Source organism: Notolabrus celidotus, chromosome 15 (assembly GCF_009762535.1).
Source record: "Notolabrus celidotus isolate fNotCel1 chromosome 15, fNotCel1.pri, whole genome shotgun sequence".
Lineage (NCBI taxonomy): Eukaryota > Metazoa > Chordata > Actinopteri > Labriformes > Labridae > Notolabrus > Notolabrus celidotus.
Window position 1 is genome coordinate 32,188,024 of NC_048286.1, and position 27,996 is coordinate 32,216,019.

Genomic DNA, 27,996 nt, shown 5'->3' on the forward strand with positions numbered 1-27,996 from the left:
GTAACATTTTTGACATTTCTGTCTATAACTTTGAGCTCTTTTAACCCAGTGTGTTCAAACTGCTATACAAACTAGCTTCAAGTGTCTGCTAATAAGTGGCGTAGAACATGCCTGTGCAACACAAACAGAAAATGCATGGCCTACTCCCCCACTAATAAATGGCATAATTATGTATTTCGGTGTTTCAGTTTTCGGCCTTGGTTTCCTCATTTTCGGTTTTGGACAAGAATTTTCATTTCGTTGCATCCCTAATTACAATAAAACATTAGTGCTGAAGTATCAAATATATCACCATAAGGTGCCATTACACAGCAGGTATGAGGACATTGTTAAACCTAGTGAAAAGCAGTCAGTCTTAAGTTTTTCCAAACCTTCTGCAGGCCGTCCAGTGTTCCCTGAAGCTCAGTCACCTGTGAGGACGAGAGCAAAGGAACTTATCAAATCAGGTTTTTCACACAGAGGTTTTTATCCTGAGCAGCTGCTGGGTCATCATATCAAACTAAAACTATAGCAGCTATAATGCAGGTCTGTTCTGTATTAAGACTGTATAAGGTGTCTGAATGCAGTAACACATTTAAAGTTAATACACAGAAAAAGAAGGCCTCTCACTTTGCTCTCAGCTTGACGAAGAGTCGTCTGTAGGTTGGTGACTTCCTGGCTGTGGACCTGTTGACTGCTCTGTTGGTTCTGCTGCAGCTCCTTCTGATTAGTTAGGTTTGTCTGAAGAGCTTCCTTAGCCTGCTGGAGCTCCCTTTGGATCTGTTGAATCTGGTTCTGGCGGGCTTGAACCTGGGACTGGGCGGATTTTAACTGGTTCTGTGCCTTTAAATTTGGAGAGAAGTGTTTAGGTTCCTAAGCTGCTTCAGTTTTCAGTTTATGGCGAGTTCTGGGGAAATCTTTATTTTCATAATTGGTACTCTGGGTCTGGATTCTAGTATAGCAATAACACTGATTATCTTGTTACAAGGACAGAAGTCAATGGATGAGGTATGTTAGGAAGCAAGAACATATTTTGTCTCAGTGGTTTTGGCAGTACTTCCTACCTGCTGAGTGCTGGTCTTGGTTTGCTGAAGCTCCTTCTGACTCTGGGTCAGCTGGTTCTGATTCTGCTGCAGCTGAGCTTTGGTCTGGGTCAGCTGGGTCTGGGCCTTTTAGAGCAAAGATGTGAAAAGAGAGCCATTCATTCCAATTCAATGTAATTAAAGTGGACTTAGACAACATTGGACCCTTGCTACAAACATCGATGCAAATAATACAGACTCAGTGAATGCATAGTGAACTTAAACACAGGCTGTCAATATTCTCAATACTTTGATCATTTTAGGTAGGCTTGTCTTCCTTACACAACAGAAGAATGAAGCATTGGTATATCTTTCTTTATAAGGCCGTACTCCAGGAGCTGCTGTCTTATTTATGCTCTTTATTGACTCCTAAAGTCATCAGTGGCTGTAATCTTCGGTCCCATGGACAAATTCTTTTTGTCATTCCTCGGACTCGCTCTGTCTTTGGTAAAAGTGCTTTTAATGTCTTTGCTCCCTCTTCTTGGTTTGAGCTTTAAGGTCACCTAAAACTGGATTGTTTAATTCGATTGGAGGATTTTAAAACTAGGATTAAGGATGATCTGATCAGCTTGTGCTCATGTTTTAGAGCTTAACACTGCTAACTTATAAATCAATGTAATACTTGTCAGTATATGTTTTGTCCTGTTCTATTTGTGAAACTTTTTATGCTGCTGTCTTGGCCAGGACTCCCTTGTAAAAGAGACTTTGTATCTCAATGGAACTATTCCTGGTAAAATAAAGGTTAAATAAAAAAAATAAAAAAAATGTAAAACATCCAAATGCTTAAAATAAAAGTGAAAAGCACCAAAGCCTCTGAAAAAATAAACCGATACACTCTCATATTTTCAACCAGAAGAAGACAGCGAGAGAGCGAGCAGCAGCAGCTGATCAACATAGAGATACGTTTAAGAGAGAGAGAGCTGGTAGGGTCAAAAAAAGACAGTAAAACTGAATTATGAGCTGAAGTCTTCCTAACAACCCAATATTCTTTAATTCTAGTATGATGAAACTATGCTACAATACCTCTGTCAGTTGGTTCTGGTTCTGGGATAATTGGTTTTGTGCTTCCAGGAGCTTTTCCTTGGAGACCTGGTTTTCCTTTTTGGCCTGCTCCAGCTCCTTTTGGGACTTCTGGACCTGTTTGAGAAAAAAAGAAATCAAGCTTTTCATTACAATATTCTTATATTACAAAACCCTGAGTGACTTGTCTTAGAGCTTAAGACCACTTTGGACTGTGTGACAACAACAAGTTCATTGCACAGTGTGCAGCATGAACATCAAATCTCATAAAGGTTTATATTTCATTGAGATAATAGAATGTACTTTATTAATCCTGAAGGGGGAAATTCAGGTGTCTGGCAGATACAATAATAAGAATCACATAAAACAAGTAATTCAGGTGTCTGTCAGCTCATCTCCCATTGGCTAGAGAGTTCTGAAGCCTAATGGCTGCAGGGATGAATGATTTTCTGTATCTCTCAGTCCTGCAGCGCAGAGAGATGAGCCGTCCACTGCTGCCGTTTCTCTGCTCCACAAAGAAGTTGTGAAGTGGATGATCTGTGTAATTTAGAATGACCTCTAGCTTCTTCTGTGTGCATCTCTCCACCACAGCCTCCAGTGAGTCCAACCTGGTTCCAATCACAGTGCCAGCTCTTTTCACTAGTTTGTCGCCTGTCGCCTCACATCCTTGTGTTTTAGGGTTTTATACTGCTTCCCCAGCAGACTGCAGCATAGAATAACACACTTGTCACCGCAGACTGATAAAACATCTGCAGCATCTTTCTGCAGATTTCTAAGGATCTGAGCCTCCTTTAGAAAAAGAGGATATGACTGTTTTTGACATCTCTATGAAGGCATGTCAGAGTAGGCCCTCGGGTGGCCCTGCATTAAAGAAGACCTGACTCTGTAGTAGAAACCACTGCATAGAGCAAGTAGTGAATGCAACATGACAGGAGTCTTTAATAGCTTTGTGGAGGTAAAGCAACATTTGTGTGTCCTGCTCACCTCCTCGTCTTTACTGCGGAGCTCCTCCCTCGCTTTGTTGAGCTCCTCTTTGGCCTTGTTGAAGTCCTCCTGGGTTTTACTAAGCTCCTGCTGCACGACCTGGCTACTGTCTGCTTCAGTTCCAGCTTTCGCTGTTGTCTCTTCAACCAGCTGAGAAACAAAAGAACCAGACAGTCAACCATTTCTGCTTTTTTCCAAATCAAACTGACCAAATAATACTGCAGCCTTAAATCTAGACTGGTGCCAAAACCATAGAACCACCTTGTCATGCTGGACTTTGAGCTCATCATACTGGGTCTTGTAGCGTCGACCGATCTTCTTGACCTGGGTGATCGTTCTGTTCTTCTCCAAAATGTCGCTGTTTTTGGTGTCCAGCTCTTTTTTCACAGTGTCTCGCTCTGACGTCAGACGGGCAACAGAGTCTCTCAGGGCTTGCAGCTGGGCCTGAGCGGAGTTACTGTTTACACTGGACCTGGAGCAAAAACACAACATTCATCTCAGCAGGGTTATTTTGGATTGATCAATCAGCAACCAAGTAAAATAACTTTACTGATAAATTTAAGCTTTTCAGTCAGGCTCTGATTAAAGGATCGTTGACAGTAAGTCTGCACAAGTTGGAGTAACTGTGTTTTTATAAAACCTGGGGCACGTCAGAGTCATTGCATGATTTGAGTTGCTTTAAGCCAGGGGTGAGTGTGTCTTCATGAGTGCTGTACCTCGTCAGTTCAGTCTTAAGCTTGGCTGTCTCTTCAGCGAGCTGTGTGATTCGTCTCTGCTGAGCGTCTCTCTCGGTGGAAAACTTCTGTCTCTCCTCATCATCCACATCTTTCTGTTGACTGACAAGTTGCTGCAGGGGGAAGTGGAGTGAAAATGAGACACAGATCATAACTGTAACACATTTTACAATACAACTGTGGAAAAGATGAACGAGCTGAGATTTTAGAAATAAAATACATATATTTGATTTGTTTTAGTTTATGAGTTTGAGCCTGGTTATTGCGGGCATGTTTCTAAATGTATACAGAAATAGTGATGATACCTGTGCTTTAGCTTTCCAGCGTTTGAGGTCTTCCTCCAGTAACCTCTTGTCGGCGCTCAGAGAGCCGAACTTTTCTGACAGCTGAGACATCGAGTGCTGAAGTGGACTGATGTCGGACTGAAGCTTTGCAACCTGATGGAGAAACACAGAGACAGACATGTTGTGAGTTTCGGAGGAGTTATGGAGCAGCTGCAGTGTGGTAAAGACATGCATGAAGGAGATTAGCAATCTAATGCCAAAGGTTTGCTCAAGTCAAACTAAGTCATTACTTATGTTGTATTTTGGTATTTCACTGAGGGGGCCGCCACTGTGGAAGCTCCAATGACACCATGTCTGCATGAGCTGTACTCAGGCCACACCCATCATATTAACACAGCCAATCTCTCACCTTCTCCCCGTTACTAAAACTATCTGGGTCCCCTTCACTCATCTAGGGTAGCATGGTTAGCTCCTCACTGTTTGAGGAGCTCCTCAAAGTGGAGCGGGGAGAGGAGGATGCAGAGGGAGACGGCAACACTGACTTCCTTGACATCGATGAGATGTTTCTCAGGAGTACAGACTACAGTTCACTACAAACCAGACCACCCAGACTGGGCGTGTTAGTTTCAGTGGCCAGGGGAGATGCTGGACAAGTCCTATCAGATGGAATAACGGTTCATCACTTCACCAGAGCGCTCTCTCTTTTGCAAGTTCCAAAGTGCAATTCCATCAAAAGAGGCATGATCTTCCTCAAGTGCTGCAGACTCACAGATGTTAAAGTTTGTTTTGCACATTTCAAACCCTACAAATACGGAACAAACATTTAATAACTAAGAATATAAAACACTTGACTTTACCTTAGCCTGAGCTTGCCGCAGCTCTTGTTCCAGTTTATCTCTGTCCATCTTCAGCATCCTGTTGGTTTCTTGGAGAGAACTTATGGTCTGCATCTTCTTCAGCTGTTCCTCTTGCTGGGCCAGAGTCTTCGCTGTAGCCTGATTCAGGGAACCAGAAACCAATTACAATCAACAGAACTTATAGGTGGTGGTGGCTACTGTATTTTACGATTCACTCTCAGCTGCTTCAGTCAGGCACTTTGTTACATACCTGTCTTTTCTCCCTCTCAGCATTCAGAGCGTCCTGCAGGTCCTTCACTTCTCTGTCTTGGTGTTTCACTCGCTCTTTGTGACGAAGAGCCTCTCCTTCTATCGCCTCACATCGAACCATAGCGATCTCTTTCTCGCGCCGTACAAACCTTTAACACACGGATGTACAAACACACTTTATATCTCATCCCAGTGAGTTCACACTGAGATATCAAAGGCAGAAGATGGGATGAGCAAAAGGCTTCACTTTACCTGAGTATTTCTAGAATCTGTTCAGTGGTCTTCCCTTCCTCGTTGAAGGACACGTCGAGCTGCGGTTGCTGCTGCTGTTGTTGCATCTGACGACTCCTGGAGGATAACTCATCCATCTGTTTGTGCAGGAGGGTGTTTTGTTGCCCCAGCTCCTCACAACGACGATTTTTAATGACAAGGTCTTCCTGAAATACAGAGTTTTAGAAACTTTGTAAGCTTTGACAGGAAAATTAGTTCAGTAGTGGTTTGAATATCGGTCCCCTCAGCCTGCAGTAGCTGTAGTTTAGAAGAGCTCATTTGGTTAATGACAATTTTAAAGATAAGTGTTCGTTGACGTCACTTTGCCATTCAGCTACAAAATATTGAGATATTAAAGGTGACATATCACGCTTTTTTCATCAATATATATTGGTCTAAGAGGTCCCCAAAACATGTCTTTAAAGTTTATGCTCAAAAAAACACTTTGAAATCAGATTTTGGTCTGCCTGAAAAACCCTCTTCTTCAGTCCTCCTCAGAACACTCTGTTTTCTCTCTGACCACGCCCCCTCAGGAAGTGGATGTGCCTCGGCTGTGCAGCACGTTGATCTAATGTTTACATGTTGGCTGAATATACACGGCTGCTCAGAGATCACGTTACTTCAACCCTCTGAATCTGATCCAGAATCTGATCCTGACGGAGAGGCGCCTGCAGCGGGACCTTTCTGAAGGATTGGTCACAGATTTAGTGTTTCTTGTTGTTTTATTTGTCAGTATGTCGACATGTGTCTTGGTACAGAGCTACAGCTACAGCTATGAACATGTAGCTATGTGGCTATGCTAATTAGCGCTAGCACTTATCCATGACAAATACAAATCATCCACTAGATCTTCAAATCTGCAGACGTGGGGAGTAAAACCGACCTCTGACAGAAAGGCAGCAGGACCTTTTCTGAAGGATTGGTCACAGATTTAGTGTTTCTTGTTGTTTTATTTGTCAGTATGTCGACGTGTGTCTTGGTACACAGCTACAGCTACGAACATGTAGCTATGTAGCTATGCTAACTAGCGCTAGCACTTTTCCATGATAAATAAAAATCATCCACTAGATCTTCAAATCTGCAGACGTGGGGAGTAAAACCGACCTTTGTGTTTATTAAGACAGCCTACAACTAGCATGCCTCCCTCCTAAGCTCCTTGTTAGCACACGTGTGTGCAGGTAATGAAAAACGGAGGAGGGATTCAGTATTATTTTATGGGCTATGGGCTGAACAAGCTCCGAGCTCTGACTCCGTGACAGACCGGATATTGTTGTTACGTAACAAAAACACGGAAGTCTGAACCGGCTCGTTTCACACACATTTACAGAAAGGTGGAGAAATCAGAACAGGGGCAGAATGGATTCTTTTCATTCTTGGGGGGGTTTGTAGACAGGGACACATATTTCAGGTAGAGAACCATTAAAAAGTCCATTTTGCATGATATGTCACCTTAAATAATAGTAATGAAACAAGTCCTGTCAATCAGACTTTAGAAACATTACTAATGCATTGCAGCATTATAGTTCTTTAAAGCTCGTTCACAGAAGAGAGTAAGGAAGAGGATTAAGGCCACCAGAGAAATAAATAAATCTGAATTTTTGAGAAAGAAAGAGATTTGCAAGTTTATAAAGTCGCAAATCTTCGAGAAATCAAACTCAAAATTTTCCAGTTAATAAAGTCATACATTTACGAGAAAACTTAGATTGTTAACAAGCTGCCCTTTGTCCATTTCACTGCCTCATGGACCCACTTTTCAGCCTTATCAAATTGTACTTCCTACTTGGACTCAGCAATAAGATAAGATACTACTGATTTCAGCCAAGAATCATCACATTATTAGAAGCATCCAGACTTTGAAAAGACATTGCTGTGTATTGGGGCTGTTCAGAAGAAAGCAGCACACTGATCAGGAGGAGCTGATTGCAGTTATCCAACAAGAAATTCCCCTCAGCAGGCAGATTACATGTTTACGTTGTTCACGTGATGTTACAACACCTCAGCGGGCAGATCTCGAAAATGAACGACTTTATAAACTCGAAAAATTCAAGTTTTTCCTTAAAAATTCTTTTTTTTGTTTCTCTGGTGGCCCTAATCCTCTTCTGTAAGAGAGGGAGATGCAGCTGGAGGTAACATTCGGACAAAGTAGTCCCAAAGTTCCTCAGAAAAGAAAAAACATGGCTGCCAACAAAAACCTTTTCTGTCTGTGAGCTGTTCAATCCTCTGTCAAACAGGTAGTAGAGATTAGATTAGTTTTAGATTAGATTAGCTGTAACTCTACAGAAAAAGAACATTTCTTGATTGTCTGATTTACTTTTGAAGATCATATGGACGCATCAGTATCAATTTTAGTCTGTTTCACAACCGACTAAAAACTCCATTTATTCTTCACATTAATTTCAAAAGGAGCTGCTGCATCATTATACACCATATCCACATTGCCTACCAGTGCTTGAGCTTGTGCATGAGCAACTAGGGGTGTAACGGATCAAAAAACTCACGGTTCGGATCGGATCACGGTTTTGAGTCACGGATCGGATCATTTTTCGGATCAGCAAAAAAAATAAAAAATAAAAAGACAAATATAACTTTGTCCTCCATTTATTTTGTAAAACACTTTTGCCCATTAAATAAAAACAACCATCAACTCAAAATTTACTCTGGGCCCAGTCCTGCCTCATTCACTGCATTTCATGGCACGGCAAGTGAAGGAGCAGAGGAACTTCAGAAGTTTCACTCCATTCTTCTTTCATTTGCTGATTTTCACCGTCCACTCTTCTTTGAGATGCAAACTGAACACACCGTTTTCGTGCATTCTAGGGTCCTACAGCTGGCAAAGTGCAAATATGCAAACTACTCCATAAATGAAAGTGAAATTTAAAAATTGCACTCGCAGCAGTGGACTCTAACTGACCCAGTAACAGCCTGTCTGCGTATCGTAAACACGACCAGAACACAGAGTGAAGGAATAACAGTTCGGGGGCCATGAACAGGCGGCCGGATGCGGTCCGCGTATTGACGGCCTCTGGTCTAGTGGGTGCGCGACGGAATTTCATAACGTGGCTCAATCACATTCAGCATTCACTGTATTACACAGGGAAACCAAAATGCTCCCATACATGGGACTTAAAAGTTGCAGGAGGGTTTTCAAGTTCCTCTGCTCCTTCACTTGCCATGACTACTGCTGCGCTTGACGAGTGAGTGTGGATTGAACATGCGGTCATCACGTGAACACGCGCAACTTTTTTCATCAACCGATCCACGGAGCACATCCGTGCCGATCCTTGGAGAGGCATCCGTACGGATTACGGATCAACGATGATCCGTTGCACCACTATGAGCAACTGTGCCAAAGCCCACCTCTTCCAACCGTGCCAGGTCCGAGCTCGTGCACAGCATGGAGCACTCTCACTCGTGAAAGAAACTAGTCTTTGGGTGCTTGGGGCATGATTGCCTAACTGAAAGTTAAGAAACACTACATGCTCTCTTCCTCTTTGCTCCTCCTACCTTCAGTTGTTTCTCCACTGAGTTCAAGGCAGCACTTTTCTCCTGCAGGAGGCTGGAGGTCTTGTTCAGTTTATCCTCCAACTCCTTCTTCTGTGCCATTCCTAGTTGGAAACTTTTCTTCAGCTCTTGTAAGGCCTCCACATCAGCAGCATGAAGCATGAGCTCCCGCTCGTACTTGGCCTGTGCCTCTCCAGCTAGCTTTGTCTAGGATGAAGAGAGAGAGGTGAATAGTTGATGACAAAGGTTAATGCAGCTTCCAAATGTTAGTCAAGATACATGTGCCAACTGGGGATAAATGAATGTAAGAGTGTAAGTGTGTGTTAATGAACCTGCAGCAGGCTGTCCTGTATGGCCTTCTGCTCCAGTGTAACAGCAGCAGCAGCTCTCTCCAGCGCCTCCTGCTGCTCTGCCTGGCTGGCCTTCAGAGTGCGCTGCACCTCTAACACCTAAACAGGAAGAAGGGAGAGAAACAACAGCAGACACAGAGGTTTTAAACACTGTAGTGATCGCTGCTTGAAGTGATTTAGGTACGTTAATAATGTTAAATCTGATTGTATTTCTTTCTATCTGCAAAAACAGAGTAAATGTGAGCGACAGACTTACCTGCTTTTCAACAACATCAACGGCCCTTCTCCCCTCGGCTTGCTCCTTCTGCCTTGTTTTCTCTGCTTCCACGATCCTCTTCTCCAGCTGCTTCTGCATCTCGTCCGACTCCTTCAGACGGGTCTCCAAAGGCGTGCGAGACTAAACAAAGAGGAAGAATTACTGTGTATGGTGTGTAAGAGAGGAAGAAGCATACTCTGATCTTTAAAGTTTACTCACTTCTTGTAATATTACAAATAGAAAACAAGTAAGCCGTTTACCTCCTTCTCTTTCTTCAAGCTGTCCTCCAGAGTCAGTACCACCGCCCTGTACTGCTCTACAGTATTATTAGCATTCTTCAATTGCTCTGCTAGTTCACCGTTCTGCTCCTCAGCGGTACGCAGGAGACCCCTCACTTCTACGAGCTCCTGCTCTGATCGGCTAGGCTGATTGGAGAGCACTGGAGGCACTGGAGAAAATAGAGGGGTGAAGAAAGCAGTTCAAAAAGCTCTTGTGTCAGCATTACACCCTCAAAATGCACTTCAATCATCGATTAGCTCTAAAGGTGTGTATGTCTCAGGATTAAAGAGGTCTGACTGATTTTTCAGGACTTCATTGATGATGGACACACCTTGAAGTTCCTTTGGTACTCATGATTTACCTCTCTGTGGTGCTCTGAGGCCTGGACCTCTGACAGCTGGGGTAGCTGTGTTGCTGGAGGAGGTAACACCCTCAGTGGATGAAGTAGAAGACAGCTGAGCTTTCAGTGCAGCAACCTGCTGTTCAGAGGACTGTAGCAGCTCCCGGGTCTTCTGCTGTAATGTGATCTGGTTCTCCAGCTGTTTCTTTGCTTCTAATAACTGAGCCTGGAGGAGGAGGAGGAGGAAGTGGGACGAGAGGAGTTACAAGACAAGCATCCAGGCTTTGTCAGGCAACACTAAGGGGTAGATGCATAAGTCACAATGAACAGTATACTCAACATACATCCATGGTGCGGCCCAGAGTGTGTCTTTGTGCAACTTCCTGGTCCAGCCTGATCTTCAGTGAAGCCACTTCTGCTTCCAGATTTTCTATCTTTTTGTTGAGTCTCTGCTGAGTGTCTGTTTCTGTACGCTCCATAGTCAACTGCATCAATGTGAGAGAGAAGGGAAAAGATGATGTGAAGCTTCATCCACATGTTTGGTACCGTGTAGGTTATAAACTGGAAACATTACAGACATGAGACTTTCTGCTGGTAACATTTCTAAAGATGTTATTGCATTATAGCAGGACTCTCTGTGCGACATATCACTGAATAAGAGAACAGACAGCACCACATGGTACCTGTATGGTCTTCAGGTTGGTGAGCAGAAGGTTCTGGTTTCGCTGCTCGGCCAGCATGGCCTCCTTTTCCCGACTCAGTCGACTCTCTGCTTGTCTTATTATGTCTCTCTCTTTGGTCAAGTTCTCCACACGCACCTTGAAATAAAAAGCAGTGAGCAGTTTCAAATCATTTGACCAATAAATATATAGATCATAGGGCAGTAAAAACATTTGATAAATGAGGGCCAATGAGTGAAAGTATGTGTGGAAAGAATGATCGTCTTTTCCTCCTCACCTCTTCCAGAGCGAGTTTTTCATTGGCCTGTCGCAGGTCCTGGGTCATGGTGTGGATAATGTGCTCGTGTTGTTGGGCCGTTGCAGCCATTTTCTGACCCCTCTCCTGCAGGGCAGCGATCTCTCTGCGGTATGATGAGACGGTATCCTGGAGGATCTCATACCTGAGAGCGAAAACACAGACTCAAAAAGACAGCTCTCCAAAGCCTGAAGTAGGAGAAAGGATGAGCACGAGCACCGGTCCAACTGACCTCTTGTTGCTGAACTCCAGCTGAGAGGTCATCTTGGCGTGACTCGTCAGAAGTTCTGTCAGCTTCTTCTGCAGCCGGTCATTTGTTTCATTCAGCATCCTGTCATTCTCTGTCTTCTCTTTTTTATACAGCATGAACGCATCATTCAGCTGGAAATGCACAGAGACACACAGAGTTAGAAATTGTAAAAGGAACATGGAAAATGGAGATTTAAGAGCGTGCATATGCTTCCACTTACCTGTTTCAACGCAGCCTTAGCCTGAGCGGTCTGTGCTGACTCTGCAGCGACGGCTCTCTGAGGAGTGGAGCGGGTGGCTGGGACAGACGGCCTGGCACTGGGAGGCGGGGTGGAAGACTCTGAGCCTGCAGACACAAAACCATGAGCTCAGTCTGAGAATGCAACACTTTTGATCATTCCAATCACCATCACTTACCATCATCTGTCACCATTTGCCAGTGACAGACTATTTTGTTTGTGTCCAAGTCTCATTAGCTTCCTGGGACTGGTGTTCTGTGTGCGACCCCTCTGTACGGTCCCTTGCTATCTCTGTGCTTTAGCTTCCTAGCCAACAGTTCACTTATCTCTTCCTGTGTTTTCAGAAACTTCTTGAGTTTGTTTGTGAGTGTTTATGCTTCTGTTGTTCTCAGGTACATATGTAACATACAAGCCATACTCAGCCAATCTGCCGTATCCTGTCCCTTTGCAGTTTTATGTAGAATAAGACATCTGTTTAATAAAAAATGTCTACATATGGGACCATGCATATTAATTAACACTTCTGTAAATATGCCAGAGTTAGCCAAAAGGCTAGTTTACATCTGTAGTCCCTTGCTGGATGTTAAAAAGGCTCCCTAAAAAGATCAAGATTAAACAAAGATAAAATAGAGTGACTAAGATCAAAATGAGAAGGTAGAGGAGAAACCAAAACACAAACAAACAAACAAAGACATGATATGACAGTCTTTGAGAAAGTGTCCATGGACATGAAATACATGGAGCAAGACAATATGACATCATGTGTTGAGGTCTGGGGAAATCTTTATAAGACAAACCCAGATTCTGTCATCAAACTCCAAAAACAAGACATTAGAATAATAAATGAAGCTCATTATGAGGAATCTACTAATCCATTATTCATCAGATGAGTCTTTCAAAACATTAGAAATCCTTTTTCATGCTGGAAATAATAGTCTTCCTGTTTGTATTCAAGGTTTGTTTGAATGAAGAGAAGGACGTTGTAATTTCAGAGGGACTTGTGTGTTTGAAACATGTAAAGCTAGAACAAACATAAACTGCAGATGTGTTTCAGTTTTCAGAAGTCAAAATATGGAGCAGACTCTGTTCTCAAACTGTTGAAGCAAAAGTACAAGAAAAGCACAAAGACATCAGAGTTGTTGCGTCACCTTGAGGAGGCAGGCTGAAGCCCGTGCTGTGTGTCAGCAGGGCTTTGTACATGTCTCTCTGTCGGGCGTTGGAGTCGGCCAGTTGTTTCTGCTGGTTCCTCTGCTCTTTCAGGAGCTCCAGGTCCTTCTGAAACTTCGTGACACTCGCCTCCAGATCTGACACTCTGAAAAGAACCGACAAGATGGATCTGAGTTTCATTAACCATTTCAAATAGCAAATAATCAGATTCACCAAATTCAAAGATGGAAAATAGAACACCACTAATGTCCCTAACCACACTTGGCACAGCGACCTCTTAAACTAGCAGAAGACCTTAAACATAAAAAAGTAGTGTTACCGCTCTGGTGATATTTGGCTCTGCTGCCTGTTCTTCTCCTCCTCCAGGTCCCTCAGCCTCCTCAGGAGTTGTTGGTTCTGCCTCTGCAGCTCACTCACACTGCGGAAGGACAGCTGGCATGAACCGAAGACCTCGGACGTGCTGGTGATGTTGGCTGAGCTGCCGTCGTCCTTGGTCACCTTATTCCCTCTGGCTTCCTCCAGCTCCACCAGCAGAGCACACACCTGGAGAAGAGACACATTAATGAAGGGGTTTTAAAAACCTCCTGTTCTCAAGTGTCTTAAGATACCACTATCATCTCTCTCTTTCTTCATCTCCCTCTATCCCTCTCTCCAACACGGTAGGTCTCAGCAGATGTGTGTCTAACATGAGTCTGGTCCTGCTGGAGGTTTCTGCCTGTTAAAGGAAGTTTGTCCTTGCCACTGTAACTTGCTAAATGCTGCAAAGTGCTCTGCTCATGGTGGATTAAGATGAGATCAGACTGAGTCCTGTCTGTAAGATGGGACTGGATCTGATCCGGTCTTGATGTTGGGTTTTTGTTAAAAATAGAACATAGAGTACCTCTAGACCTGCTCTGTTTGGAAAGAGTCTAAGGGTAATAGTTGTTGTGATTTGGCGCTATATAAATAAAGACTGGATTACCTGTGTAGAGGTGTCCTCCAGCTGTCTCTCCGCCTTCACTCTGTCTCTCTCCGTGGCGTCAAAGCACTGCTTGGCCTCCTCTTTGTCTTTCTGCAAGCTATAGATCTCCTACAGATTCAATGATAAAAAAAAACAGCATAATATGTTATTACATAAGAAAACACACATAAATATAAGTGATAATACAGCAGGATGTTCACTGACAGTCCGAGCCTGCTCCAGTTTGTTACACAGGGAGGCCATGGATCTCTGCATGCTCTCGTATTCCTCGCGCTGACGCCTGAGAACAGGAGCCTTGGTTTCGACCTCCTGGACGATCTCATCCAGGACTCTGCTCACTCTCCTGGCCTCCTGTTTCTCTAGCTGAAGCTGCGTCTGACACTCTGCATACGCATTATACAGCTGAACAGAGGAGGACAGAGGAGAAAGAACAAACATCATCACAGTGTGCATTGGGTAAACAAGTAGCTGCAGTGAGACAGATTCTGTATTTATTGTACTATAGTGTGGGTTTCCTTATCATCATCAAAGCCAGGGCATCACTGAGACAAAGTTTCATAGAGCTACAATAAGAAACCTTTATTCTGATTTAAATTTATGATTAAAAAATGTCTGATTTCAAATCAACCCCTGTCTCCCAGTCCTGGTTTACGTCTTTAAACTTACATCAAAGAACTTCATGCCAGGCTTGACAATGGCAGCGATGGCAGCTGCTGATGGACACATGGAGTCTAACTGCTCCTCGGTGAGCGAGGGGACACCTGGAGACACAAATATGCATGTTAATAAATGTGGTCAAGTCATATGTTTACACACACTAGATGCACAAACAGCTGAGTCAACATGTATGGGATCACTCCTCAAGTTACTTCTGTACAGTGTTTGTTGTGTCATGCATTTTTACAAATAATATCAGCCCTACAATTTGGGTGAAAAGGTGGATGTTTGAAAAATATGTTGTCCTACTTTTGAGCCACTTAATAATCCATCAGTTTGATCCAGATCACTGCTAACATTTCACGAAGAGAACATGTCTGCAGGTTGAGCAAACAAGCCTTCCATCAGTAGGTCAACCCCACTCTGTGTACAAAAAGGATTTCTGTGTCCTCAAACTTCCAGATTTTGTCCAGGATTCTATATCTATATCTTATTCGGGTCATTTCTTATCTAGATGTATTCACTGGACTGAACATACATCTAGATAAGGAAAGAGATCTACATATGTGTGTGTTTGCATTTGGCTTTGCTGGTTCTTACAGCAGTGTCTGCCAGAAGCCTTCGTCGTGGCGTTTTCCAGTTCCTTCTCCATCTTCTTGACCTTTTCTCTCAGCTCTGCCTCGAGCCGTGATTTGAGTTCCTCTCCCTCCGACACCTTCTTTTCAAGAACCTTGTTGGCTGCAAAGAAAGAGACATCACTCACACAGGTCATCATTTAGGCCACTTAGTAGGAAATATATACATGCATCGAAATCTTACGACATTATCATTTGATATTGTCATTGAAGGAATTTATAAGGAAGATTATAACATTCACCACAGTTTAGTTCTTATTGCAGAACACTCAAGAGCCCTCTAATGCACACTTGAGTGCGGATGTGTCATTTGAAGCAGCAACACAAGCAACACATGCAGTTTATACGAGCTTCTCTGCATGGTGAAGTTTTAACCCGTCCATCTTTGAGCCCATGCGGTGATTTCCACTACAGAGTCATGTCTGTTTTAATGCGGTTCAACCCGTGGGCTCGAAGATCACAGCCATCCATGTATTGTTTTTCGGCCTTGTCTCTTTGATACAGAGATTGCACCAGATGAACTCACTCTAAAGTTATTATATACAGTAGATTAAGGATGTAAGGATATATCACAAGATGGTAAAAATTGGATAAGAATAAGGGTGGATTTAAATCCATTCAAAAAAATGTGTGCTTGTTCAACATCATGAAGTCTCTTGCTCTCTCGTCACTCCCTGAGTGGAGGTGTTTTAAGTTTAAAGGATGTTTCAGAATCAGCTGACTGAAGGTGGAGACGCTCAGCTGAGTGACAGGTCTCCACGAGCGCTTTTTTCCTCCATCGCCGTCAGACTGAATCTGACCCGGTTGCGCTCCCGACTGACACCTGACCGCGTTTAAATGTTTATTTTTCTCAATAAGAACGAGAAAACTGAACACTGTGAGTCCAAAATCTGATTCTGTTCAGTTGTCCTGTTGCAGTAAATCCACATGTTGTAGTCTGAGTCTTCACTCTATGACCATGCGTCCACAGAGATTATTTATAAGCCTGCTCCTCACGTTGATATTCAGCATGTTTAACATTTTGAACACCTCAATATGATCTGTAGCTGTTTAACACCGTCAGTAATATACACTGTGTCTGAAGGAACATTTGATTTAGGGAGAAAAACACATTTGGGATTATTTTTGACGTGGAAAACGTTTTTTTAATGATTAAATGATAATTGACCGTTAACATTTCCAAAGATCGATTAAGGAGAATACTTTAAATCTACATCCTCAATTTAAAGAGATTTACCTTATTTGTTTTAATATTTAATACTTTCATTTGGTAATCACTTTCCATTTCTCTAGAATTGTTCTGAAATTTTCCAACAAGGTATTTTTGTACGGTGATTTTAAGATGCTGAAAAAAAGTGTGCAGTGGTTTTATTTGAGTTACACCTTAAAAATGAAACTCAAGGATTACTTTTTTTACAAAGAAATATAAGAGAACAAATACATATTACAGCTGTCCATATCTGAGAATTGAAATAAAATAATAGTTATTTAAATTTTGAGTTCAATCCAGTTTTCTTTAAAATCGTTGTGAATCGTATCATGAACCAAAAATCAGGATCTGAATTGAATGGTGGGTTGAGTGTATCCTTACATCCCTCCTGTAGATGATGAAATCCACACACTTGGTTCAATTTTAAACAGAGGAACATTATTTTGACATTTAACTATTTTCTATTTGCAGTAACATTTAAGAAGTGATAGATATTTAGTGGAGTAATACCTTCCCCTGTGTTTTTGACAGTCTTGCTGAGCTCCTCCACGGCTCTGCTCAGCTCTTGGTTCTTTGACTCCATCTCTGTTGCTGTCTCCTTCAGTAAAAAACACAACAGCCATTACATACTGACCAAATTAAGGGAATAACATGACGGAGCAATGCATGGGACTTATAAAGAGCCTCTGGTGTCTGACTCTTACCTTGTAGAGGGATGATAACTTGATGTGGGAGTTGAGCTCATTGCGGTATTTTTCCTCCATGGCACTCTGCTCATCTTTAGCCTTAAAATAAATGAATATATTAAGATAAATATACACATTTTGATTTAAACAAACTACAACAAGAATGTGAGAGCTACATTTCTTTCCCCTGGATTAGGGTTCTTTACCTGTTTCAGTTTATTGTTGAGGTCTGCTGCCCTCTTATTCTGGTTTTCACTTGTGTCCTTCAGAGAGGTCAGCTGACTTTCAAGTCTTGTCACCTAATAAAATAAATCAGAAACAAAAGTTTTAGAGCTGTGATCGGGATATTTATTCAGGATCTTCTTCTAAGATCTTTCAGTGAAATGTGACAACACAGAGTAGAAAGATCAAATGTAAAGGCTGAGATTGGTCAACAATTGCTGTTGTCTGTGGGTGGATCCCAAAACCAGCCACTACAGCGTCCCTGTCCTCGGTCCTCGGCCGAACCACAAGTGTTTAAAAGACCTGCCATGCTGAGTGGCGCCCCAAAGCTCTGACCACTGCTCAGAGGACAAAGCATTAAGGGTAGAGGAGGGTTATCAAGGAGCGATGAGGGAGAGAAGTCTTTGCAGAAGTCTTTTCACTGACAGACATCCCCGGTGATCTGAAACTCCAGATCACCAGAATGTAATAACAGTGTAAAGATGGACCTTAAAGAGTCAAGGGGTGCCCTGAAACAGATCATAACCACACACTGGATGGAGGATAAAAGTGTAAAAGGTACAGGTTTTGGGATCCACCCTCTGACGTCCACTGCCAGACCAGCTGAACCTAAAGCGATCCATTCAAACTCATAAATACTCTTATGTGCATGTTGTTAGTGTGTTACCTGGTCTTTGCTGTTCTTCAGATTACTCTTTAGCTCCAGTATTGTTTTGTCTTTCTCTCTGTTGCTGCTCAACAGTTCCTCAGTTTTGGTCTTCAGTTCAGCAGTCAGCCAACCGTTTTTCTTCTCCAGCAACTCTTTCTCCTGACCCATACGCTTCTCCAGGTGCTAAGATGTACAAAATCAGGACACAGAACCAAGAAAAAACATTAGCAATGTGGTGTACTGATGTTTTATAACCACAGAAATTCAGATCTGTTTTTGCTCCAGCTTAACTAACTCATTTGCTAAAGAGCCTTAAACATGCAGGTTTCCCATTCAAGAGTGAAAAGTTGAAACTCCAAAAATGAAGTCATTAAAATCCCTGAAACTTCCCCAAGAACATGTCATTACACATGCAAACACTGGAGAAAAAGCCATTTGCTTCGTGTGTTTACCTGCACAGAGGCCTCAGATGAGCGGATGTTATCCAGCTTTAACTGCAGCTCCCTTTTGACTTTGCTTGTTTCTGTCAGCTTCTCATTCAGACGATTCACATCCTCTGTAAACAAAAACAAACAAACAAACTGTTCATTAACAAAAAAAACAGGGACTCTTTCTCTGGATTAAGACTTGTCAGACTTCATCAAATGAAAATGAAAGCACTAAGCAGTATGGAGGTGGTATAATCTGGTGGCCAACTGTAGCAGCTTCTGTTTGTTAATCACCCAGATATGAACAAGTCTGTTGGCTAAGCATCACTACTGTGGCATTCTGCAGCCACAGGCTAATGTTTAGCTAGCCCTTTAGCTATATCTGCTGTCCGAGGGGATTATTACGGTGGCCCTGAAGGCCAATAGTAATAAATATTTAAAAAGTGCAAAATATGATTAATAAATTTCACAGAACAAAAACAAATTTCAGAGAAAACAAAGACCTTTCACAGATCACAAAAAAAGCATTACAAGAAACTGGAAAGGGTAGGACCATGGTACTTGTTTGCGATTGGCTAAACCCAAGTCTGTCCGGCATCAGTCATTTATCATTTCCTGTTTACACTGGATACATAGAAGAGTCAGCGCTAAATTTGAAGCGTTTACCAGGATGGAAGAGGAGCTTGAGTTGATAAGTAGTGTTTAATAACCAAACCACATGTTAAGGGCCTAGCAGTTAAAATAGGTGTGTGTGTGTGTGTGTGTGTGTGTGTGTGTGTGTGTGTGTGTGTGTGTGTGTGTGTGTGTGTGTGTGTGTGTGTGTCTAAACCTAATATCTCACCTCTAAGGTTTTCCACCTCCTGAGTTCTCTTCTCCAGCAGCCTCGCCAGCTCTCTCTTCTCTGCCTCAATTTCATATTTGGCCTTCGTCTGCTAGAAACACACAAACAGAGACACACACAATCATTTCTTGATCAGTACAATTATTCAACGTTTGTAGACATGAGACTCAGATCTGATCAATAATTCTGGAGCCAACCTAAAAAGTTATTTGATCATCTCCTTGTATATTTCAGAGGTTTGTTCATACAGAGAAAAAACTCAGTGTTTTCCTGTCAGGATGACTTCCAACACAACATTTTTAGTCGTCCTCAAATAAGTTGAGATAACTGTCTAAATAAATGTTTGTAAAAGAAAGAGGCTGTAGCCCTTTTTGAAGTTATGACTGACAGCAGACCAACCTCTTCAACAGGCTAATAATAGATAGACTGTATTACTGCATGTAGGACACATCACTTGTAGACAGAGATAACAGACAAACATCATTACACTCTCACCATCGTCATTGTGACGTGCATGTGGTCTGTTTACCTGTTCTTGAGGTTTATCTTCAGAAGTCTCTCCCTCAATTCCCTTCAGGGTCCTCATCTCCTCGTCTGCAGAGAAAGAAACAGAAAGAGAGTCCTCACACTGACAGCAAAGCATTTATATCATCATTAATCCATTGTGTGTGTTTAAGCACAGCCATAACCTGTGGTCTCATTTACAAACAACTGGAGACATGGAAATCATGTGTGAGAGAAGAGAAGAAGTAGAAGAAGGGCAGCGGTCAGCATCAATATTCCCCAATAAGTCCCATTCAGCTTGGTTAACTTTATCTTTAATGAAAATGTTCCTTTAATTTGATCGTCACAAACAAATAAAACTAATGTCTGATGATTCTGACCATCCTGACTGTGAACTGAAAGGTTCAGTTTAACATTTATTAATCCTACAAGTAGGCTGATAAGAGCTCATTGCCACGTGTTGAATCAGAGGGACTATTTTCTAAATTTGCATCCCTAATATGTTGACATGTTTTCTTCTCTATACTGAATTTATAAACAGAGCACTGAGACATTCACTCTATGATTTAAACTAATTTGACCTCTTTTTCCTGATCTAAAACACCAAATTATTCCAGTGACATTTTAGCTACTCAGCTGTACTTAAAGTCTTAACATAAGTTACAGCCGCAAGGACAAACTTCCTTTCATAGGCAGAAACCTCCAGCAGGACCAGACTACATCTGCTGAGACCGTGTTGGAGAGAGGGATAGAGTGTGAAAACTCACTGAGTGTTTTGTTTTCCCCCTTGACTGTCTGCAGGTCTCTGGTGGAAGAAAGGAGCTGCTCCTGGCTCTCTGCCAGTCTCTTGTCGATGTCAAAGTATTGTTGTTCTGGAGGGGCAAAGAGGATTCAAAAGTTAAAAATAATAATAACAATACATCTTCAACACACAGAGGTAAAGTCGTGTTAACAAACAGCTCTTGTAAGTGGTAGCTCCACAGCTTTCAAAGTGCAATCACTTAAGGATTCATGTGTCACATATTAGTACATGTTATAATGATTAAGCTGTGTGTCCTGAAGTATACTGCAGTGTTTCTCCACAGAAGCGTGGTGTGTGTGTTTAACACCAATACAGATTCAATGACACCCACGCACACACATGCAGGACTGTGAGTTCAGCTGAGGTGATGATGGCTAACCAGTAATAACAGCAAAGGTTTAAGTCTTTATTCAGCTTGTGCATCACAGATTATTAAGTTACTCTTTAATTATTAGTGCATGGATTCACCTTGTAACAGTTCTTGAAAAGTACCGCCATGTTTAACTGTCTAGCTAGCTAACTAGCTGACAGTTGAACGTGTTGACACAATGACATGTTGTTGAAGCATACATATCTGGTTAATTTTGATTTTATATCTCTGTAATATCTGCCTGTGTTCAGTTCATCCTTGACTTTGATGTTAGCTCCTCACCATTATCAGCTTTGAGCCTCTCGTGCTGGGTCCTGAGCGCCTCGTTAGCATTCTGAAGCTCACTCACAAACTTCTCCAGCTTGTTCTGGGCGCTCTTTGGGAGTTTGTTGAGCTCCGTCCGCTCCAGCACCTGCAGCAGGACGGCCGCCATCTCCACCAACCCGCCTAGCCTCGAAGATATCAGAGAACCTGTCTAAAGAGGGTTGTTATAATTCTGTATTTCGTGCTCCGTCCTCAAACTTCAGATAGCATCCCACCGGAAACCACGCTCGAAGACAGGAAGTCAATGTAGACTTTCAAAATAAAGCAGCTCACTTCCAAACTCAAAATGAAGGATTAGGTTTTTACCTTTACTACAGTTATTCACAATTAATCATAACACATTTTACATACGATTATAACATAGTTCATCCACACACAGACACACGTACTAGTTCTGTTTTATCCCGAGGATAATTGGCTTTGTTCCGTTAGTTGTATTTAATCACTTTCAAACTTGACCTAACGAACGAAACATTTACGTCACAAAGATGCGACGGAAGCACGTCACAAAACAGCGCCAATAGATTTTATTTATTTATTTATTTATTTTTTACTTTATTTTAGATGTACATAACAAACAATGGGTACATTCAGAAGGACCATCATACATAAACAATTATTAAGGACAGAAACAATACAGCTTGAGTTGTTAATTTAAAGCAAATGAGAAATTTATAAAATAAGTTGAGTAAGGAGATGGAATGATTTTACATTTCAGTAGGGTATTATTTTAGGGAAGTGTGTATTTTAAGAGCTCTTGGTGCTTTCATTATTTTCAATGATAAATAGATTCAATTTGTCTGTTTATCATTATTTTCAATGATAAATACATTTAATTTGCATGTTTATCATTATTTTCAATGATAAATAGATTTAATTTGTATGTTTATCATTATTTGCAATGATAAATACATTTAATTTGTATGTTTATCATTATTTTCAATGATAAATACATTTAATTTGTACGTTTATTTTCGATGCACCTCTAACAGAAAACCGTGTTCCGATGGATGAAATGTGCTGTACTGACAATTTCCATATAAAGCTTAAAAATAAATAGAATTAAATAAATAAATAAAAATAAAAGAGCCGGTTTCCAAGCCAGTAAAAAAAGTGCTTTTTTCTGAGACATCTGGGAATTACTTAATTTTCAATTAAGGTTACAAAACTCTTTTCAAGTAATTGAGGATTTCGGTAAAGAGCAGAGGCAATTTCTATGGCTCTATTTGCCACTTCCAAGTTTTCTGATGTTTCAAGTTTAAAACTTGGAAAATGTGAAATATTACCCTTAAATAATACATAGGCCTATATTAAAAAAATTTAAGGATCCCCAAAATATTATAAATGAGATCAGGTGCATGCCAGTGGAAGTGGGCAGTCAGGGATTTGCCAGTCAATCTCTGAGCAAGGCCTACAGCACACTGGGCATTGCAGGAGCCAACTGGAGAAGAGTCATCAACAACAACGTGAAGGCAGCAGAAAAAGCATCCAGATAACTCTGGTTAAAGAGGGGAGAGAAGTGGGGGCAGTAGAACGCCACTTGGACACAGGCCGGGGTCTGATCAGCCTCGGTCAGGTCGCCTGGAGGAGGGGGTCTGTTGCAAGACCTGAAACACCCGGTGATTCCAGGGAACAACACTGATGATGTGTCCAAGATTGTGCATCAGAAGAGGTTTCTTGACAATGACAATTTTCCTCAGGTTGGATGGTTGGATGGTCCTGGATGGACAGAGGTCTATCCATACATGCTGGAGTTATAAAGCATAAGGATTGTCCAGAGCTTCTTATATGTTTTCAACATTAGATGTCTCCAAATCAGTTTGTTATAATTAGACAATGTCCTTCAATTCTTTATGGAAAAATAAACCACATAAAATAAAAAGATTCTCTCTCAAATAATTATAAAAAATAATCTTAAAAATCCAAATGATTTATAGAATATCTCCCCCGTCTCTTATTTGCAGCGTAGTTGGTGGTCTGAACGTCTAATTCCTTTGTCCCTATCTATTGGTCCCTATCTCCTGGTGAAACTAACCAGTTTCCATCAGCAGGTTTTGTTGTGTTGGGCTCTGCTATTCAAACATAATTACTATACTCACAACTGTATTCTATGAAACAATACTTACATCTCATACAAGAAAAAAAAAATCTGTATTAGATTAGATTGATTGTCATTGGGCATGTCACTGGTAATGAAATACAGATTGCATCCAACCAGAAGTGCTTTAGCAGTAAATTAAATACGTAATAGAGAATAAACAGAGTTATGAATGATGAATAAATATGTATCTACTACTATGGACTATTGCTACAGGTATGTAGCCTACAGGTTATGATCAGGCTATGACAATGAGTGTGGTATACATTAGACTATACAGTACAGTAGTGCAAAGTGATTAAAGGAGATTTACATTATTTTTCACATTATTTTTACAGTATGTACATTTCACAGTGTGTGCGGTCTAGGTGAATGAATGAATGTACAGGATGGATACAGGTTATAACTGATCTGTGAACAAAATCAAGCACATGGAATCATTCAAAATAAATTATTCAATTTTCCTCAGGTTTACAGGAGACATGCTGTCCCTGATTGGAGCTTCAGATCTGTAGGGGGCGCTGATACTCTGAAGAAGTAATAAAGAACACACCCTCATGTCCTCTCAGAGGTCCTCAGCACAGCAATAAGAAGCTGAGCGTTCTCCTGGTCTTTTCATTCGATTGACGAGACACTCTTTTTCATGAGACACTGAGACACGAGACACGAGACACCGAACGTATTACCGTCTAACAGTCTTATAATCCTTGATTTATCATAGCCGGCAGCCGTCGGTTATTTTAACCCTATCGTTTTAAAGTGTATGTTGTTCACCAGCGGACAACGTATCGCCAACGCGGAAGTCCTCCGTCGGAGCGTGCTGCGCCGACCTGCTGTCTAACCCGAGGTGCACTCCTCCTTCCCGGCCGCAGCGGGCATAACACCCGGTCTTCATCTCTAACGGCGGACTCAAGAGGTTCAGGTACTGATGGTTACCAAGGCACTTTTCACCTATAACAATTAAAGCGCACCCCCTCCCCATTTTACTTCTCCTCCACCCCCCCCTCTTTCCCTCTCCCAGTTGCAAACCACCCCTTTCTCACAGACACACAAATACACACACTCAGGCAGCAGGAGAACAAAGCACAGCCGAGTATCAATCACTCCCCCTCACGTCTTCTCTCTCTTACACACACACACACACACACACACACACACACACACACACACACACACACAACCATGGCAACACCCAAACCTCCAATCTCTGCACAGGAAAGGAAACAAATCTGGGTCAATGCCTTTTCACCCCAAGAAACATCAGTTAAGAGGAAGCCATCAAGTCTTCCGAAACCACCTCCAGCCATGAAAGAAAAAACCCTGCCACCTCCAAAACCATCCAAACACATCTCAACTGACAAACACACACCAACTGCTCATCATCCAGAACCATCCACCCCAGCTGAATCCCTGGTCCCTCTGCGAATCCCCCCCACCACGGATAACATCGACAGCCTCATCATAAAGAAGATTTTCAACCAACTCACCAACCTGTTTTCCGAACTCAATAAATACACCCAATCCACCCCTCTCAACAATGCCTTCACACAGATGCAGACCACCCTCACCACCATGGAACAGATCCTCCTAAACGAACAAGACCCAAAGACCCCCCTCCTGCCGCTCCCCAACAGCTACTCAGACATAGTCAATACAAACCTGCACAAATACCCAACATTCAACTCCGGCAGCAGAAAAAGAGCAAGAAGGGAATCATCAGAAAACCACCACACCACACCTGTTGTCATAGAGAACTTCCAAACCCCCATCAGCTCATTCTCCACCAATCAATCCATCATCCAAGAAATCCAGAAATTCAAACCCAAAGCCCAACTCCAGAAACTGATCCACACCCGAAATGGCAAAATACTCATCTTCCCCATTGACATCCCCTCACTTAACACTCTACTCTCACCCTGGTCTGAAGAAGCATTTAATGGAGCAAAATTCACCTGCAGACTAGCCCGCAAACCTGGATCCACAAGCCCACCTGACACCCTCACAAAACAATTGGTTATCAAAGGCATCCACACCGACATCACAGAAGACCAAATAAAACAGGAACTGGAAAAACAGGACATCAGCATCTCCAAAATCCACAGAATAACCAGCAGAGCCACCCAACAGCCAACCACCTTCATCAAAATCCTCCTAACAGACCCACACCAAGCTACCGGACTCCTGCACGAAGGATTTTTCATGGACCTATTTCAATACAGAGTAGAAAAAGCACGCCCCCCACCCACCATCAAACAATGCTACAAATGTCAACAGTTCAACCACATATCCATCAACTGCAATAACCCGTTAACATGCCTCAGATGTGGAGGAAACCACCACCACAAAACCTGCACCAAAGAAAAAAGAGAAGCCACATGTGCCAACTGCTCAGGACCACACTCTTCTGCATCCAAAACCTGCCCTGTATACCTCTCACACATGACCCCCTCCACCAAAAAAACCCCACCTCTCAGACTCCCAGGTAGAACACCCACCCCCAACCTCTCCAGGCCACACCATACTAACGACAACGACACCCACCTCATCCACCTCCGTGACGACCTCAAGAAACTCTCCATGGACGACAATAAAATAGAAGTCATACTACAAAGCATCAGGAAACACACTGACCTCACTGTATGAATCCCCCATCCACCATCATCCATCCAAGAAGACCACAGACCTGCATCCCTCCCCCCTTCTCAACTATGACCACCACAACCTTTCTACACATCAACATCAGAGGAATCAGAGGACATAAAGAAGAACTCATCCATCTACTCAACAACAAGAACATCTCTGTCGCCTCCATAAATGAAACCCTGCTATCCAACTCATCCCGCATCCGCATCCCAGGTTACAACATCATCAGAAAAGAACGCCAAACAGGACACGGAGGAGGAGTCGCAATATTAATCAAAAACCACATCCAGTACAGTCAAATAGACTTTGGTCTCACATCACAAGAACTCAACAGAAACGAATATGTAGCAATAAAAATCACAATCCACTCTCACCACCCAATCACAGTCACCAGCATCTACTGCCCCCCTGATGTCAAACCCTCTGCCCCCCTGATCAAAGCCACCTCTGACCCGAGCCACTCCCTGATCATGGGAGACTTCAACTCAAAACACACAGATTTCCAATGCAATAAAACCAACTCAAACGGAAAAATACTCAAAGGGATTTTACAGGACACAAACCTATCAATAATCAACACAAATGAACCAACCTACATATCCCCACAGACTGGCAGAACAGACATCCTGGACCTCATCATATGCACCCCGGACCTGGCTACAAAACTTCACAGTTTTTCAACCACCGACCATCTCTCTAGTGACCACCTCCCCGTTCTCACTACCTTCTCCTTCCATCTCCAGACAACCACAAAGACAACATACAACTACAGAGCAGCAAACTGGGACACCTACAGGTCACACATGGAAAATCAACTCAAGAACATCACCCAACCCGCCTCCAGCCCCCATAACCTGGACCAACAAGCAACACTCCTCGGCCATCTACTCACCCAAACCAGAGAAGCAACCATCCCCAAACAGTCTGCAAGAGCCCCAAAACAGCCACTACCCCCTCACCTCCTCCATCTCATCAAACAAAGAAGAAAACTGCGCAGAGAATTCATCCGGTTCAGATCATCACACACCAAAACTGAAATCAACAGACTCCAGAGCACAATAAAAACCCAACTCACCCTCCACAGACAGAAAGCATGGAACACATTCTATAAAAAACTGGACCAAGACACAAACCCCCGGACATTCTGGCAAAAAATCAAAAGTTTAAATGGACACACGGACTCAAACAATACACCACCCCTCAAATACTCTGGATCCATCATCAGCGACAATAAAGAAAAGGCCACACTCTTCCGCAACCATCTGGAAAAAACCCACTCAACCCCAAACCACCCACTCTTCGACAATACATGGAAAATACAGGTAGATTCAGAAATAATCAAACACGACCACAAACAGACCAACACAGCCCATCCCATTGCAGACTCCCACCCCCTCACAAACCCTGTCACAACCCAAGAAATCCAACTACACCTGAAAAAAATGAAAAACAAAGCACCCGGAGAAGACAACATCCACACCATCCTCATCAAACAAGCCCCAGTCACCTTCCTTCAGCACCTCGGACAGCTCTTCACCACCTGCCTCACAACCGGACACTTCCCCTCACCCTGGAAAACAGCAGTCATCACAATGATCCATAAACCTGGTAAAGACCCCCACAACCCCACAAGCTATCGCCCCATCAGCCTCCTCAGCCATATTGGAAAACTCTTCGAACGCATACTCACCTCACGACTCACCAACCACATAGAATCACTCGGACTACTTTCACTTCACCAAGCAGGATTCAGAAAAGGCAGAACCACCACAGACAACACCCTCCGGCTATCAGAAGACATATACAGAAATTTCAACAAAAAACACATCACCCTGGCAATATTCTTTGACATAGAAAAGGCATTTGATAAACTATGGCACAACGGACTCACCTACAGACTTCTGGACAATAACCTCAAACTCCCAAAACCCACCCAAACCATCATCTCAAACTTTCTCAGAAACCGTCAAATCAAGGTCAAAGTCTCCTCCTCCATCTCCACCCCCTTCACCCCCCAAGCAGGAGTCCCCCAAGGGTCAGCCCTCAGTCCCCTCCTTTTCCTCCTCTACATCTCTGACATTTACTACCCCCCATCCACCATAGCCAAAGTTTCCCAGTTTGCAGACGATCTATGCTACTGGTCCACATCCA

General features: G+C 42.6%; 1 protein-coding gene across 1 annotated transcript; it reads right to left on the minus strand.

Moving 5' to 3' along the window:
* Positions 1 to 335: 335 nt before the first annotated feature.
* LOC117826693 (nucleoprotein TPR-like) lies at positions 336 to 21,588 on the minus strand. The gene is made up of 36 exons (XM_034702948.1): positions 21,063 to 21,588; positions 20,376 to 20,480; positions 19,634 to 19,698; positions 19,105 to 19,195; positions 18,288 to 18,391; positions 17,854 to 18,018; positions 17,171 to 17,263; positions 16,983 to 17,063; positions 16,789 to 16,876; positions 15,034 to 15,171; positions 14,443 to 14,537; positions 13,981 to 14,178; positions 13,777 to 13,884; positions 13,135 to 13,358; positions 12,797 to 12,960; positions 11,631 to 11,755; positions 11,393 to 11,541; positions 11,143 to 11,305; positions 10,869 to 11,003; positions 10,530 to 10,670; positions 10,207 to 10,411; positions 9,827 to 10,014; positions 9,567 to 9,707; positions 9,293 to 9,409; positions 8,964 to 9,167; positions 5,442 to 5,626; positions 5,191 to 5,338; positions 4,941 to 5,078; positions 4,105 to 4,236; positions 3,782 to 3,912; positions 3,327 to 3,537; positions 3,066 to 3,215; positions 2,085 to 2,198; positions 1,044 to 1,148; positions 610 to 822; positions 336 to 410 (listed from the first exon to the last, which is right to left on the minus strand). The coding sequence occupies exons 1-36, from the start codon at positions 21,211 to 21,213 to the stop codon at positions 336 to 338; spliced, it is 5,040 nt and encodes a 1,679-aa protein (XP_034558839.1). The 5' UTR covers positions 21,214 to 21,588.
* Positions 21,589 to 27,996: the final 6,408 nt, after the last annotated feature.

What these genes read in the sequence shown, in the direction of transcription:
- LOC117826693 (XM_034702948.1), bottom strand. Translation starts at nt 21,213, where the DNA reads ATGGCGGCCGTCCTGCTGCAGGTGCTGGAGCGGACGGAGCTCAACAAA. An exon ending in CCTCAGAGCACCACAGAGAG is followed by an intron (nt 10,015 to 10,206) that starts GTAAATCATGAG and finishes TATTTTCTCCAG; the next exon opens with TGCCTCCAGTGCTCTCCAAT. An exon ending in TCAAAGTCCAGCATGACAAG is followed by an intron (nt 3,216 to 3,326) that starts GTGGTTCTATGG and finishes TTTGTTTCTCAG; the next exon opens with CTGGTTGAAGAGACAACAGC.